The sequence below is a fragment of the Natator depressus genome, chromosome 5 (assembly GCF_965152275.1).
Source record: "Natator depressus isolate rNatDep1 chromosome 5, rNatDep2.hap1, whole genome shotgun sequence".
NCBI classification, from domain to species: domain Eukaryota; kingdom Metazoa; phylum Chordata; order Testudines; family Cheloniidae; genus Natator; species Natator depressus.
This window is the reverse complement of record NC_134238.1, coordinates 95,143,497-95,161,318: the sequence shown is the minus strand read 5'-3', so window position 1 is coordinate 95,161,318 and position 17,822 is coordinate 95,143,497. Positions and strand designations below refer to the sequence as shown.

The window sequence follows — 17,822 nt, the reverse complement described above, 5'->3', positions numbered from 1 at the left end:
AACATGACGCTTCTATGATGAGCTGCATGCCATTGTAGGGGGTTCAGCCACCACTACCCCAGCCATGTTGTTTGACTCCTTCAATGGAGATAGAGGCAATACGGAAGCAGGTTTTGGGGACGAAGAAGATGATGATGATGATGAGGTTGTAGATAGCTCACAGCAAGCAAGCGGAGAAACCGGTTTTCCCGACAGCCAGGAACTGCTTCTCACCCTGGACCTGGAGCCAGTACCCCCCGAACCCACCCAAGGCTGCCTCCTGGACCCGGCAGGCGGAGAAGGGACCTCCAGTGAGTGTACCTTTTAAAATACTATACGTGGTTTAAAAGCAAGCATGTGAAAGGATTAATTTGCCCTGGCATTCACGGCTCTCTTGGATGTACTCCCAAAGCCTTTGCAAAAGGTTTCTGGGGAGGGCAGCCTTATTGCGCCCTTCATGGTAGGACACTTTACCACTCCAGGCCAGTAACACGTACTCGGGAATCATTGTACAACAAAGCATTGCAGTGTATGTTTGCTGGCGTTCAAACAACATCCGTTCTTTACCTCTCTGTGTTATCCTCAGGAGAGTGAGATATCATTCATGGTCTCCTGGTTGAAATAGGGTGCTTTTCTTCAGAGGACATTCAGAGGAGCCCGTTCCTGCTGAGCTGTTTGCCTGCGGCTGAACAGAAATGTTCCCCGCTGTTAGCCACAGGGAGGGGGGAGGGTTGAGGGGGTAGCCACGCGGTGGGGGGAGGCAAAATGCGACCTTGTAACGAAAGCACATGTGCTATGTATGTAATGTTAACAGCAAGGTTTACCCTGAAAGAGTGTAGCCACTGTTTTATAAAATGTGTCTTTTTAAATACCGCTGTCCCTTTTTTTTTCTCCACCAGCTGCATGTGTTTCAATGATCACAGGATCTTCTCCTTCCCAGAGGCTAGTGAAGATTAGAAAGAAAAAAAATGCACTCATGATGAAATGTTCTCTGAGCTCATGCAGTCCTCCCACACTGACAGAGCACAGACGAATGCGTGGAGGCAAATAATGTCAGAGTGCAGGAAAGCACAAAATGACCGGGAGGAGAGGTGGTGGGCTGAAGAGAGTAAGTGGCGGGCTGAAGAGAGTAAGTGGCGGGCTGAAGACAGGGCTGAAGCTCAAATGTGGCGGCAGCGTGATGAGAGGAGGCAGTATTCAATGCTGAGGCTGCTGGAGGACCAAATCAGTATGCTCCAGTGTATGGTTGAGCTGCAGCAAAGGCAGCTGGAGCACAGACTGCCACTACAGCCCCTGTGTAACCCACCACCCTCCTCCCCAAGTTCCATAGCCTCCACACCCAGACACCCAAGAACACGGTGGGGGGGCCACCGGCCAACCAGCCACTCCGCCACAGAGGATTGCCCCAAAAAAAGAAGGCTGGCATTCAATAAATTTTAAAGTTGTAAACTTTTAAAGTGCTGTGTGGCATTTTCCTTCCCTCCTCCACCACCCCTCCTGGGCTACCTTGGTAGTCGTCCCCCTGTTTGTGTGATGAATGATTAAAGAATGCATGAATGTGAAGCAACAATGACTTTATTGCCTCTGCAAGCAATGATTAAAGGGAGGAGGGGAGGGTGGCTAGCTTACAGGGAAGTAGAGTGAACCAAGGGGCGGGGGGTTTCATCAAGGAGAAACAAAGAGAACTTTCATACCGTAGCCTGGCCAGTCATGAAACTGGTTTTCAAAGCTTCTCTGATGCGTACCGCGCCCTCCTGTGCTCTTCTAATCGCCCTGGTGTCCGGCTACGCGTAACCAGCAGCCAGGCGATTTGCCTCAACCTCCCAGCCCGCCATAAACATCTCCCCCTTACTCTCACAGATATTGTGGAGCACACAGCAAGCAGTAATAACAGTGGGAATATTGGTTTCGCTGAGGTCTAAGCGAGTCAGTAAACTGCGCCAGCGCACCTTTAAACGTCCAAATGCACATTCTACCACCATTCTGCACTTGCTCAGCCTGTAGTTGAACAGCTCCTGACTACTGTCCAGGTTGCCTGTGTACGGCTTCATGAGCCATGGCATTAAGGGGTAGGCTGGGTCCCCAAGGATACATATAGGCATTTCAACATCCCCAACAGTTATTTTCTGGTCTGGGAATAAGGTCCCTTCCTGCAGCTGTTGAAACAGACCAGAGTTCCTGAAGATGCGAGCGTCATGTACCTTTCCCGGCCATCCCACGTTGATGTTGGTGAAACGTCCCTTGTGATCCACCAGTGCTTGCAGCACTATTGAAAAGTACCCCTTGCGGTTTATGTACTCGGCGGCTTGGTGCTCCGGTGCCAAGATAGGGATATGGGTTCCGTCTATGGCCCCACCACAGTTAGGGAATCCCATTGCAGCAAAGCCATCCACTATGACCTGCACATTTCCCAGGGTCACTACCCTTGATATCAGCAGATCTTTGATTGCGTGGGCTACTTGCATCACAGCAGCCCCAACAGTAGATTTGCCCACTCCAAATTGATTCCCAACTGACTGGTAGCTGTCTGGCGTTGCAAGCTTCCACAGGGCTATCGCCACTCGCTTCTCAACTGTGAGGGCTGCTCTCACCTTGGTATTCATGCGCTTCAGGGCAGGGGAAAGCAAGTCACAAAGTTCCATGAAAGTGCCCTTATGCATGCGAAAGTTTTGCAGCCACTGCAGGTCCCAGACCTGCAAAACTATGCAGTCCCACCAGTCTGTGCTTGTTTCCCGAGCCCAGAATTGGCGTTCCACCACATGAACCTGCCCCATTAGCACCATGATGCATGCATTGGCAGGGCCCATGCTTTCAGAGAAATCTGTGTCCATGTCCTGATCACTCACGTGGCCGCGCTGACGTCGTCTCCTCGCCCAGTATCACTCTGCCAGGTTCTGGTGCTGCATATACTGCTGGATAATGCGTGTGGTGTTTAATGTGCTCCTAATTGCCAAAGTGAGCTGAGCGGCCTCCATGCTTGCCTTGGTATGACGTCCGCACAGAAAAAAGGCGCAGAACGATTGTCTGCCGTTGCTCTGATGGAGGGAGGGGTGACTGATGACATGGCTTACAGGGTTGGCTTCAGGGAGCTAAAATCAACAAAGGGGGTGGCTTTACATCAAGGAGTATTTCAGGCAGGACTTCACGGAGGGTTCCAAAAGAAATGGTGCACCTAAGTTATTGTTCTTATTGGAACAAGGAGGTTAGTCTGGCCTCTGATTGATACATGGCTAGATTTACCTCGCTGCACCTTCTCTGTGAGTGACTGCAGTGTGACTTAAAGGAATGAGTCCCCTAGACAGGTGGGGGGGAAAGCAAATGAGTACAAAACAAATCTGGTCTATTTCTTGTTTTGATCCACTCCATCTATCTTTTACATCTTTGGCTGGCAGCAGACGGTGCAGAAGGACTGCATGCCATCCACATCTCATGGCTGCCCGGCAGAAGATGATGCAATAGGACTGCTAGCAATCCGTATCGCCTGCCTGCTTACCATAAGACGGTTCAATAGGACTGACTGCAGGACTAAAGAGAATGACCTGGTCAAGTCACTCCAAATTTAGTCCCTGCGCCCATGTCTGCCCAGGCGCTCCTGGCCAACATGGCCAGGAGCACCTCGGACATGACGATGACGGCTACCAGTCGTACTGTACCGTCTGCTGCCACAAGGCAAGGGGTTGATGCTGCTGTGTAGCAATGCAGTACCACGTCTGCCAGCACCCAGGAGACATAGGGTGACGGTTACCTGAGCGGGCTCCTTGCTTGCCGTGGTATGGGGTCTGCACAGGTAACTCAGGAAAAAAGGCGCAAAACGATTGTCTGCCCTTGCTATCACGGAGGGAGGGAGGGAAGGGGGGCCTGACGATATGTACCCAGAACCACCCGCGACAATGTTTTAGCCTCATCAGGCATTGGGATCTCAACCCAGAATTCCAATGGGCAGCGGAGACTGCGGGAACTGTGGGATAGCTACCCACAGTGCAACGCTCCGGAAGTCAACGCTTGCCTCGGTACTGTGGAAGCGCTCCGCTGAGTTAATGCATTTAATGCACTTAGAGCATTTTCTGTGGGGACACACACACTCGAATATATAAAACTGATTTCTAAAAAACCGACTTCTATAAATTCGACCTAATTACGTAGTGTAGACATACCCTTAGTCTCTAAGGTGCCACAAGTACTCCTTTTCTTTTTGTGAATACAGACTAAAACGGCTGCTACTCTGAAACCTGTCAAAGTATCTACAGTGGCCTTCGCAGTGGAGGTGGGGTCGCCATCGAGTATCGTGTCCAGCTCTTTGTAGAACCGGCAGCTCGTGGGCGCAGCACCTGAGCGGTGGTTTGCCTCCCACACCTTGTGGTAGGCGTTCCGCAGCTCCTTCACTTTTACCCTACACTGCAATGTGTCCCAGTCATGGCCCCTTTCTATCGTGCATCATGAAATCTATCCATAAGTATCATAATTCCTACGGCTGGAGCTCAGCTGAGACTGGACAGCTTCCTCTCCCCAAATGCTGATGAGGTCCAACAGCTCGGCATTGCTCCAAGCTGGGGATCGCCTGGTACATGGAGCAGGCCTGGCCACCTGGAAAGATGCATTGAGACCACTGTGCACATCACGGAGCAAACAGGAAGGGGATTTTCAAAATTCCAAAGGAATTTATGGGGTGGAGATGACGGTTGGTAAGCTGCGGGCAGGGCAGTAGAGTTCAAACCCATGACCAGAGAGGCGAGAGCAGGCATTGTGGGACACCTCCCGGAGGCCAATCACAGCACTGTAATCGACCAGGGTGTCTACACTGGCACCACAGCGCTGTAGAATGCCTCTCGTCGGGGTGGGTTTTTTACAGCGCTGAACTGCACAGTTTCTGCGCACTAAGAGGCTTGGCAGCATGTACCCCTCAGGAGTTACAGCGCAGAAAGCTGCTTTACTGCACAGAAACTTGCCAGTGTAGACAAGGCCTTAGAAGCAGCAACACCAATCTGCTGGAGACTGTGTTTTCACTATTACTATAATACACTAAGCCCTCCAGTTCCCTTCCCCCCAAAACCCCATGACTGGAGAGATGTTAACAGGCTACTTCACCTTGAATGGGCTCTTGAAATATGTGTTAACTACTTATGCTAAACAATTTCTTCCATCTTACATTTAGCTGTGACACTTGAGAACCTTTCCCAGATCTAAAGAAGAACTTTGTGGGCTTGTCTACACTGGCAAGTTTTGTCGCCAAAAACTGCCTTTTGGTGACAAAACAGCATGAGCCTACACACTACAATGGGACTTTTGTCATAAAAAATGCCCAGTTTGACAAAAAACTTCCACCCCTACTAGAAACTTTTGTCTTTTCCCCTCCCTTTATTGTGGACAAAGAGCCAGTGTAGACACTGCTGATTGTTTTGTCGACAGAACTGGCTTCCACCAGTATCCCACATTGCCTGCCCTGATTGCTCTGCTCAGTGTTTTGATCTCTGCTGCCCTGCAGGCATGCGCCCCTCCCCTTTCAAAGCTGGGGGAAGTATCTGCGTGCTGCTCCCTTTGGGGAACAAACAAAGAGCAAATGATTGGAATGCTCCTGTTGTGCCCTGCACTAGGAATGCAGCAGCAGGCAGACTACTGCTGCAGGGGGAGGGGGACAGACTGCCATGCTGCTTTGCCCTTCCTCAGCACCGAGAGCTCACAGAGCTACTCATGATGCTGCTCTTGGCAGCTGAGGGGGCTGTGAGAGAACTCGGAGAGAATCCCAAGATGCTCAGCGATCAGCTCTTCCCTCCCTCAACACTGCACTGTGGGATACATACCCCCGGTGCATTGCTCACCCTGTTGATGATGGTGTCCCCAGTGTGGACATGAGCTGTCGACAGAGGGAGCAAGTGTGAACACCCTTTGGCGATTTTTGTTTTGTCGACTTTTGGGTGTCGACATAAGTTTTGTCAACAAAACTTGGTAGCGTAGACAAGCCCTTAGTAATGTTGAAAGCTTGTCTCTCTCACCAACAGAAGTTGGTCCAATAAAAGTTATTACCTCACCCACCTTGTCTCTCTAATATTTATTACTACTAACTTATAAAATGATTAGTTTGATTCTGATTTGTGGATGAGGTCTCAGCATAGTGTATTTGTTTCATAATAATTGAAATCAATAGCTTTAGCATTTAGGGACCCAATTCACAAACACTTATAACTGAGCACAGTACTTATGAGTAGTCCCTTACTGTGTGTAGTATTATTGACTCTTCACAGTAACAAGTATGAAGCTCAGTGCAGCAAGTATTTGAAGAATTAAGCCTTATGCCCTTGTTCCTATCACAGGAATAAATTAATAAGTAGTAAATATGTTTAAACTATTTTTTAATATCTAATTTTATTATTATTATTTTATTTTATTATTCCACTATTTTCACTTGTTGCCTCACACATCTTGACTTACTAAGTTTTGAGGATTTCCTCATATTCCAGACTTTAGCTTCTGCCTGAGATCTACATCTCCCTTTGAGATCTGGCAACCCAAAACAGTCCATCCTTCCAAAGACTAAACTTTCTCCCTCTGCATGGTTCTCACCCTAGGGATCTACAATTACTTGAAACCCAGTCTCTCAACTGGCAGCAGCACCTAGGAATCACTCTCAGGCTTTGTCTTTGCTGCCAAAAAGGGTGTGTTTTTACCATGGAATAATTAGGGTGTCTTAGCTGTCCCAGTGCATAGTCCTTGTGGAAGTAAAGAACTGCAGTTTTACTGTGAGATGAACTGGGCAAGGTCAGCCATGGGTGAGGGTATACTGTAGACCTCACCTAGCTATCTCACACTAAAACTGCACTGCTTTGTCTCCACAAGGATTTTACAGCATAGTAGTTAATACCTATTAATTACCCTGCTGTAAAACCCCACTACCATCTTTTATGCAGTGAAGGCATAACCTAAGGTGAAGCTAGAGTCAAGGGTTGCCTGAGGAACAAAATTTACTTCTACAGTATATCTGAACTGTCCCAGCGTTCATAGGCACTTGCATTAAGGGATTTGGTTCTAGCCCATCTCTACCTAAAATATACGAACAAAAAATTATATTCAACTCAAGCTAATAATTAAAATATGTGATAGGTTAACCATAAATCAGCCACATTTTTTAAACAATACAGTAATGAAATAGCATAGCAGAATTACTTTACTTTATTGTTAAGTTTGGGGCGGGGGTATTATTTCTTCTTGCTCCCTCACTTTACATGTGCAGAAGCTGTCTTGTGTGCTAGGTTGTTAGATGAGCAATTGCACCGAAATATAAACGTGTTTAGGAGATTTATGTGAGTATAATTTAGAGACTCAGTTTAAAAACCCATTTGAAAATTTGTCTTTAGTGGACTGGAGTTCAAAAGTACATGCAACTGTGTATGTCTAGATCATGCTTTTATCACCCAGTCTTGCACTGGGGAAGACAGAGAGCTAAGCTACTGTGCCCCAAGAGGTGCTCAAGGAGACATTGTGCCTCAGGGAAGCACAGTCCTTCCCCAAATGCCTTAGAGTTCACAGTGGGTGTGGAAGTTTCACCATCCATGTATGTTCCTTCCTATCTCCTTTCTTCCCTCTGTGGGACACTGTTCACCTCTGGGGATGCACCAAAGGAATATTCACCTCCCTGAAAGAAGGGGCCTCAATTATGACTGGCTTGCTTTGCAGGCTGCTTGAGGGTGGGAGGCAATTGTGCACTTACTGTATCTGGAAATTAAACTGAGTTATTTAAAAAATGAATTCTTAACCACCATAAACAATCATTTAGTGGTGAGAGACACACAGCACATTTCAAGGGGTTGTAGGGACAACCCCTTACAGGTACTCAGCCGATTTTAGTCAAGCTATAAAGGGAACTATAAAGATAATTGTAATGAGTCTCTGTTCTCTCACCTGGGAACAATGATGACAGATACAGTTTGGTACTAGATTATAAAGCCAGAGCACTTTACTGCTTTTCCAACAGCATCCATAGTATGAACACCTGTGTGCATGTGTGTGTGCAGTAGTTTGAAAATGATTTTTTTCATTCTCTTCAGCTAAGTGTGCGCTCTAACATTTGTGGTACCTCCAAGTGAAAGCATGTTTTTAAGGGAATGCATCTTAGGTTCCCTCTCACTCCCATCATGGCTCACTGTATGTGCACACTTGTTACTTACTAAAAACCAGATTGTGCCTTGAAGGCACTGACCCACAATCCGTCCCAGAGCTCTGGGGAGTGCATACTGCACTACTCCCTTAGGAGACAGCATGCTCCCCCTCTGCATCCATCCCAGCCAGGCTTCAGTGGCAGGACTGGCAGATGCATCTTTGTGGTAGGAGGTGGGCATGTGCCTTCCCCACTCACTTTGGGGTGGCATTTGCCTCACCAGGGAGTCAGAAGGAAGCAGTATTTTGCTCAGGAGGTCACACCCACAGCTCCACTGACTTCATTAGAGCTATACCAATTTGTACCAGCTGAGGATCTGGCCCACAACGTGCAAGGGCTACAATTACGCCTGGCTCTTGCATGGGAAGGAAGGGGAAGGAAGGCTTCCTGCTCCCTCTCCCAAGTGCACCTGCCCAGAGCCAAGCACAGGCTGTCCCTACATACTGTACTAGTAAGCAGATGTGACAATGCAGTATAGACAGGAGAAGTCATGCAAAGGATTCAAAGTTGGAGAATGAGGCAAATATTCTGTCTCACATATAGGACGGAAAAAAGAAAATTATATGTAGAGAGAGGAAAATATATTTTCAGATTAAGAAGTGATTGAATATTTAGGTTGTAGAAGGGCCTGAACCAAAAGCAAACATCTTTCAATTCTGAGTAAATCTGAATCTACATGCAGTTCTGAATCTTGCAGTTAGCCGCTAATTCTATAGTTAGCCAAAGCAAAGAACAGATACTGGAGATGTTAGGATCTGGATCTATAGCTCCTGCTCATCTCTAATTTAGAGCCAGTAAATAAATGGCTTTGACTGGAGTAGGTGAGGTATGTCTGCAAATAAATCACTGGTTTAAGCAATTCCTTGGAGGCAGAACTTTGCAGATATTTACAGATGTTGCTAGTATCTTTGATGTATGTCAGTAAATCACAAATCAGAGGACATGAAAGAATATCACATGAATTGCATCATATCAAATGTACAAGTACAATGAGCCATGATGGGGGTGAGAGGGAAGAGCCCAGGGGAGCTTAATAGAAAGAGCATCAAATCATACATGGCCATTCTGCCTCAGCAAAATGAAGAGTGAGGATGTGATGGAGGATAAGATTACTGGCTAGCAGTATTTGAAGGCTAAAAACACCAAAAAAAGGAGATTAATTGTTTAGAGTGATCCAATAGGTATAGCTAGGGGATGAAATTTAAAAAAAAAGAAAACTTACGGCAAATGTCAGGGAAAGTTTTCTTATCATGAGATCTATTAGATTGTGAAACAGTCCCTTCGGGGAAATGGTGGAAGCCCCATCATGTGAATCAATTAGAACTGGACTGAACAGAGCACAAAAAAACAAAAAATATCATAAAGAACAATTTTACATTTGCAGGGAGTTAGATGTCTGACCAGCTCTAACATCTATGATCAGTAGTTAGGGCAGGAAAGAAAGGAACAGTATTATAAGTCAAAAATAACCCTTTTCTCTTTTTCAGCACAAATTGAAGTGATACCATGCAAAATTTGTGGAGATAAGTCCTCTGGAATCCACTATGGAGTCATCACATGTGAAGGCTGCAAGGTATGAGACTTTATACAGCACTGTCATTGGCATCTGCATTAGCCTCAGGCATCTGTGTACTTAACAACACACTCTGACACCCTTTCAAACAAGGCGTGTCAAAGGCTGTAATGCCTGCTGCTGATACACAGGTGTTCCGTGTCTAATTTTACTAGTTGTCTTCCTTATTCAACAGTCAGATGATATTTAGAAATAGCTCCTTGTTTGAGGCTTTGAATTATTAATATGTGATGCAGCATAAATGGTGATAGAGATGCTGGTTACAGTATGTTAGAACTGCTCCACCCCGAATGAACCTGGGGACTAGTTTTGTGCTCTTGTTTCATTTACGGTATGTGTGAAATGTCAAAGTTAATTTAAGTGTCATAATGCACAGTTTAAAGAGATATGGTGCTGATTTTGGCCCCCACTCTGGTGCCTCTATGCTCTCAAGGAGACATAAAGAAGTTGCAATTGCCCAGAGAGAAATTCCCCCAGCTCAGGAAGAGTGTAACTGGCACGGCATTGTCCCTCCTTGTAGGCCTGGCATACCCCGGGGATGGAAGGGAGCAGGCTGGGCTACAAGGGAGAATGCCCACAGTGCTCCAGTGATTTGAGGCTGCAGCACCAGCCATTGGCACCTGTGGGAAGGCTGCCATATGTTAAAGCAGTCCCTGTGGCTATTTTGGCTCTCACAGCAGCCAAGAATTTTGCAAAGGCAAATCTTGGTGTTTGCAGTTCTGACTACCTGCCTGAAGGTGCAAAGATGCAAAGGCTCTGATTAGCACCTGCAGGTCATTTTGTAGATGGAAACATGCACTTGTACATTTTGTGGGCGCACATACACATCTACATGTGTGTAGTGTGAAATATCTCGGTCCCCAGGTTTGTATTTAGCATTTTATAACATTGAAGGCATCTGAAAAATCCAAAACATTGGATTTACCACATCCCAAAAATAAAGAGTTTGATTTAATGCCAGTAAATTGAGAAGTGACATATTGTCAAAAATCAGACCTTGCCTTTTAGAAACTTTAATAATTGTAAATGAGCCATCCCTCCTGTGACACGGTTTTATTGTGATACTGGACTGGAAATAGGCACAAAACAGGATTAATCTAATTGATCTGATACTTTAAAATTGGCACAAAAATAATAATAAAGAAAAATGCTTTTAAGCAGAAAAAGAGCTTCTTGTCTCTGTAACCAGTCTACACAAAGCAGTAAGGAATAGAGTCTCCTCTGGATGTGATTAGTGTTAATGGTAGCCCTTGTGTGTGCCTCAAGAGGAGACAATACCTCTTAGCTCTATGTGCATATTGAGATAAGAAGCTCCTCTACCACTTAACACAGTTGTAACCCTATTGTTTTTGTGCCAATTTCAAAGTAGCAGATCAATTAGTCTAATCCTGTTTCATGAGACTGTCATAAAGAAAGATGTATGCAGCCTAGTTGTAGCTGTGCTGGTCCCAGGAGATTAGAGAGACAAGGTGGGTGAGGTAATATCTTTTACTGGACCAACTTCTGTTGGTGAGAGAGACAAACTTTTGAGCCGCACAGAGCTCTTCTGCAGGTCTGCGAAAGGTACTCCCAGCATCACAGCAAAATGCAAGGTGGAACAGATTGTTTAACATAAGTAGTTAGCACATATTCTAAGGGACCATTCAAGGTAGAGTGTCCCGTTAACACCTCTGTAGTCATAGGACAAAAACAGAGGGGTAAAGAGTAACAGGTTGTTGTAATAAGCCATAAATCCAGGGAATCTGTTCAATCCATGATTTTTAGTGTCTAGCAGAGAGACGAATTTAAGCACCCGGGCTCATCTTTTGAAAGTGTTGTGCAGGTTTCCTTTGAGGATGAGGACTAAGAGGTCAGATATAGGCCATATCTCCACTACAGACCTATATCAGTATAGTATATAGTATAGTATAACCAATATAATTACATCGCTGAGGGGTGTGCAAAATCCTAACTCCTGCGCCCACCTCTAGACAGTGCTATGTTAATGGGAGAGCTACCGCCTCTTGGGAAGGTGGATTAAGTAAACTGATGGGAGAACGTCTCCCATCAGCATAGTAGCGTCTTCACTAAGGCCTTGTCAACACTGCCACTTTACAGCGCTGAAACTCTCTTGCTCAGGGGTGTGAAAAAACACCACCCCGCCCAAGCAATGCAAGTTTCAGTTCTGTAAAGTGGCAGTGTAGACAGTGCACCAGCACTGGGAGCTTCTCCCCTCGTGGGAGTGGTTTTTTTACAGCACTGGGAGAGCTCTCTCCAGTGCTGGTACCGTGACTACACAGCCACGTTGGTAGTGAAGACATCCCCTTAAGCACTACTTTGGTGCAGCTGCAGTGCTGTACACAAAGACAAGCCCATAGAGTGATTGTTTTGTAAACACCCACTTCTGGCGTTTAAACAACCCCTCAGCCTTTCCAAGCTCATCATCAGAAGAAAGCTCCCCACAGACCAGGACACAGAGACTCAAAATGGCACCAGAACCAGACAGAACAACAGATGCAAAACCTGCAGCCATATCTCCACTGCTACAATGATCAACACCCACCACAACACATCTTTACTCTTTGAGTGCACTAAATGCCCCAATAAAAACTATCTGAGTGAAACCAGATAGTCACTGCTCTCTCAAATGAACTCACACAAAAAAATGATAAAAGACAAAAACACCCTGTCACCTGTGGGTGAACACTTTTCACAAAGCTATCACTCTATATCTGATCTATCAGTCCTCATTGCACCTTGTTAAAGGGTGTAGCAAATAGCACTATTGTATCCTGCAGCATGCCTGGGCACCTTCAGTGCAATCTTTGCCCCATTGAAGCCAATGGGAATTTCCCCACCAACTTCATTTGGACCTGGATTTCACCCCTTTTTCCTACCTCAATGTCTCTGGGGCTCTCAAAAGTGTCTCATTCCACCTGTCTCTCCACCATTGTGGGTTAAAACTGCAGCCTAGTTCTTTGAGGTATGGGACATATTACTATCCCTGTTTTACAGACTGAGAAACTGAGCTAGAGAAAGGTTAAGTGACTTGCCCAACATCACGAAGTGATTTAATGTCAGAGTTAGGAAAAGAGCCAAGAAACTTTGTTTTTTAGCTCTTCTACTCTACCCATTAGGTCAGTGCAATTCTTCTACCCAAAAGAGCAATTGTTCTCCCCAATAAATGTAGCCATTCAAAAAAAGGATATAAAATATTATATAGTCTAAGAAAACATTTAGCTCTGATGAGGGAAGGGAAAAAATAAATTATACCAAATCAAAATTTGAATATGTCCCATGATATTCTAATAAGAACAAAGAATGATAGTGTAAATTCCTGTATGATAGAAAATAAGCCACTCAGTCTTCACTATCAAAAGCTTTGTAGCACTAAAATATGATACTCTACACTATGTAATAGTTACAATTTTAAAAAACTTAATTTTTGTAACTGTTACATTTAAAAATAAGATTGACCTGATCTGATTAATCCAGTCTTTCAGTTCCCTATTCACACTGAATTGCTTAAATTTAAAACAGAAAACCCTTTTTATGCCAAAAAGGAAATTTGTAATGAAGTATGGCAAATACATAAGAAATGTCTCATAATTAGCGCTAAATTAGCCTTAAATTAATCCCACAGCCATGGGTTCAGTAAATTCTTTGACAGTCAGGATCAGATAAGTGCTTTACAATTTTTCATTGGCACTTTCCCTAAAGGACAACTGCATTCCCAAAGATAAAAAACTCACATATTAAATTAAATTTTAAATTGGTTGTGTTAGTGGTTATAACCATTATAGATGAAATGGGACTTTTAAACTTCACTTCATGGACTGGGAATGTCAGTATCTTTACTCAAACCCAATACCTGTTGTCCAGTGCTAGTGACACCTCTGGCCATCATTCAATGCACTAGGACTTGAGTGAAGTGTCAAATACTGTCTTTACTGAGTGAATCCAGTCATGTACAATCCAATTACATTGTTTCTTCACCATTGTTTCTCCAGACTCCACAGCTATTATTATTGCCATGATTTGCTGCTGTCATCCATAGTCCTGTACTGAAACAATACTGGACTAGCTGTTGAATGAAGCCAGCCCTAGCTTTCTGATTCAGTTCAGGTTTAGTCTACAAACCATCCTAGCAACACTCAGCCACCTCACTGCCAGTGTCTAACCTTACTCTGTCTTCCTCCTACGGATGCTAACTGCACTTTTTACCTTCTGTCTACAGGATGGCTACCTTTAAATCTGCTATTGTGTGTCCAGGGAGGTTGAAGTGTTCTCCTACAGGTTTTTTGTATATTGCCATTCCTAATATCTGATTTGTGTCCATTTATCCTTTTACGTAGGGACTGTCCAGTTTGGCCCATGTACATAGCAGTGGGGGCATTGCTGGCACATGATGGTGTATATTACATTGGTGGATGTGCAGGTGAATGAACTGGTGATGGTATGGCTGATCTGGTTAGGTCCTGTGATGGTGTAGGGTCTGAGTAGAGAGTCCACATATCTGGACAGTCCTTCAGTGAGAGTGCCAATGCCCAAGATGATGGGTCATCCAGGACTTCCGGGATTGTGGATCTTGGGTAATAGATAGAATAACCCCAGTCGGGGCTCTAAGGGTATGTTGATTTGTTCCTGTGTTTGTGTAGGGAGTGTTCTGAGTAGATGGTGCAGTTTCTTAGTGTATTCCTCAGTGGGATCTGAGGAAAGTGGCCTGTAGAATTTGGTATTGGAGAGTTGTCTGGCAGCCTCCTTTTGGTAGTCAGACCTGTTCATGATGACAACAGCACCTCCTTTATCAGCCTCTTTGATTATAGTGTCAGGGTTGTTTCTGAGGCTGTGGATGACATTACTTTCTGCACGACTTAGGTTATGAGGCAAGTGACGTTGTTTTTCCACATTTTCTGCCTGTGTACGTCGGTGGAAGCATCCTATGTATAGGTCTATCATCTCAGGCATTGGACTGTCCGGATATGTGGACTCTCTACTCAGACCCTATGCTACCAGCATGCCCAGCTATCACCATGACACCACTGATTTCCTGAGAAAACTACAACGCATTGGTGATCTTCCAGAAAACACCATCCTAGCCACCATGGATGTAGAGGCTATCTACACAAACATCCCACACACTGATGGAATACAAGCTGTCAGGAACAGTATCCCTGATGATGTCACAGCACAACTGGTTGCTGAGCTCTGGAACTTTATCCTCACATACAGTTATTTCAAATTTGGTGACAATATATATCTCCAGACCAGTGCCACTGCTATGAGCACCCGCATGGCCCCATAATATGCCAACATTTTTATGGCTGACCTGGTACATCGTTTCCTCAGCTCTCGTCCACTCACATCCCTTCTCTACCTACGCTACGTTGATGACATCTTCATCATCTGGACCCATGGGAAGGAAACCCTGGAAGAATTCCACCATGATTTCAATAGCTTCCATCCCATCATCATCCTCAGCCTGGACCAATCTACACAGGAGGTTCACTTCCTAGACACCAAGGTGCAAATAAGTGATGGTCACGTTAACACCACCCTATACCAAAAACCCACCGACTGCTATGCCTAGCTTAATGCCTCCAGCTTCCATCCCGGACACACTGCATGATCGACTGTCTACAGCCAAGCGCTGAGGTACAACCGCATTTGTTCCAACCCCTCAGACAGAGACCAAGATCTTCACCAACCATTCTCAAAACTACGATACTCACACGAGGAAATAAGGAAACAGATCAACAGAGCCAGATGTGTACCCAGAAGCCTCCGGCTGCAAAACAAGCCCAAGAAAGAAACCAACAGAACTCCACTGGCCATCACATACAGTCCTCAGCTAAAACCTCTCCAAATCATCATCAGTGATCTACAACAATCCCTCACTTTCACAGGCCTTGGGAGGCAGGCCAGTCCTTGCCCACAGACAACCCGCCAACCTGAAGCATATTCTCACCAGCAACTACACACCGCACCATAACCTCTAACTCAGGAACCAATCCATGCAACAAACATCGATGCCAACTCTGCCCACATATCTCCACCAGCGACACCATCACAGGACCTAACCAGATCAGCCACACCATCACCGGTTCATTCACCTGCACGTCCACCAGTGTAATATATGCCATCATGTACTAGCAATGCCCCCACTGCTATGTACATGGGCCAAACTGGACAGTCCCTACGTAAAAGGATAAATGGACACAAATCAGATATTAGGAATGGCAATATACAAAAAACCTGTAGGAGAACACTTCAACCTCCCTGGACACACAATAGCAGATTTAAAGGTAGCCATCCTGCAGCCAAAAAACTTCAGGACCAGACTTCAAAGGGAAACTGCTGAGCTTCAGTTCATTTGCAAATTTGACACCATCAGCTCAGGATTAAACAAAGACTGTGAATGGCTCACCAACTACAAAAGCAGTTTCTCCTCCCTTGCTGTTCACACCTCAACTGCTAGAAGAGGGCCTCATCCTCCCTGATTGAACTAACCTCGTTATCCCTAGCCTGATTCTTGCTTGCATCTTTATACCTGCCTCTGGAAATTTCCACTACATGCATCCGACGAAGTGGGTATTCACCCACGAAAGCTTATGCTCCAATACGTCCGTTAGTCTATAAGGTGCCACAGGACTCTTTGCCGCTTTTACAGTACATTACAGCTTCTGATACCACATGTAGCCAGTGAATAAACAAATTGTCCGTGTTAGAAGTTACCAGTACATTTTCTTCAACAAAAAAAGTATTCGGAGCAAATGGCACTAAGTCGCCTTGTTATAAATATTGGTGAGAGTTTCCCTGAGCATTTGATGAAGTTCAGTGTTTATTGTATTATTGAGGATGTACTATATTTTATCACTCTATCCTGTTTGTTATCCTCATACCCGCATATTATATTTTACGGAGTAATGCACAGGTTTTTCATATTAGGAGAGAACATGAGTTTATTTCACTATTTATGGTTAAAGCATCTACAAAGTTGTATCATAAACAAAATGTCACTGAATTAGAGTTTATTGCAGTGGCATGCCACTATATACATATCTATATATATGGTAATTCTCTCTCTCTCCCTCTCTTTTTCACTCTGTCTCTCTAGGGTTTCTTTAGGAGGAGTCAGCAGAACAATGCCTCTTACTCCTGCCCCAGGCAGAGAAACTGTTTAATTGACAGAACCAACAGAAATCGTTGCCAACACTGCCGACTGCAGAAGTGTCTTGCCCTAGGAATGTCTAGAGACGGTAAGGAGTTAGCTTCCTGCTTCATAGATAAACCCTTTGAAACTGTTCTTCATTGCTGCTGACTACTTAAACCCCTGACAGATTTCTGGAAAGAAAGAAGAAAAGCTAACTGCTCCTTAACACGTTCACAGTAAAACATAGATCTTTGCCATTCCTTAAACTTAGGAGCATTTTTTCATGGGGGTGGGAGAATAACAAAGAGAGAGCAACATTAGATTAAAACAAAATGTTATAAAGAGAAATGTGGCATTCTGGTTAAAAGCAAAAAGGTCCTCCCCTCTTAGAGATGGCTTCACATGCTGGATCAGATAACATTTTATATTAATAATATTAAATATTGATGTATTAAGACTCCCCTGCTTAAAAATGTTTGAGGGCCTGAGACAGTATAATGAATAAAACTTACAGTTAAAAAGGAAATATGCATGCTTAGAGCGATTTTTATGCTAAAGGATCTGAAAGCACTTCAATAAAAATTACATTACATTACAAAGGAATGACTTGGTGCAACCTTCTGCTGTTTAGCAGTGAACAAGAGAGCTGCTGAAAACAAAAAAATGAAGAAGGTTCGTGTATCCCGTTGAAACTTCAGGGTGAGGCTGCACAGAGCAAACTATATATTTTGGTGCTGGTGGTCTCCGCTTAGTCCTTACTGAGTTATTAGTCCTCTTATCCACTTCCCAAACTGACACACAAGTCAGCATGAAAGACAAATTGAGAACTGAGAATTGCCTGGGACTAGAATAAGAGTTGTGTTGCAGGTTAGCATTGAGGTGCAATGGCAGAGCTGTGCAAGGAAGCTTGAGCAAAGCCCATTGGCATTATTCCAGCCCTAGCTACTACTGTTAATTTGGGTTGTTCCCAAATCCATACTAAAATTTTA

At 44.7% G+C, this 17,822-nt stretch overlaps 1 protein-coding gene across 2 annotated transcripts in view; it reads left to right on the top strand.

The window, feature by feature from the left end:
- RORB (RAR related orphan receptor B) overlaps window positions 1-17,822 on the top strand; it is a 204,863-nt gene that overhangs the window by 135,532 nt on the left and 51,509 nt on the right. For both annotated transcript variants that reach the window (XM_074953239.1, XM_074953238.1), the window contains exons 2-3: window positions 9,616-9,701; window positions 16,798-16,939. In XM_074953239.1, coding sequence (XP_074809340.1) covers window positions 9,616-9,701; window positions 16,798-16,939 — 228 coding nt within the window. The remainder of the gene's footprint in view (window positions 1-9,615; window positions 9,702-16,797; window positions 16,940-17,822) is intronic.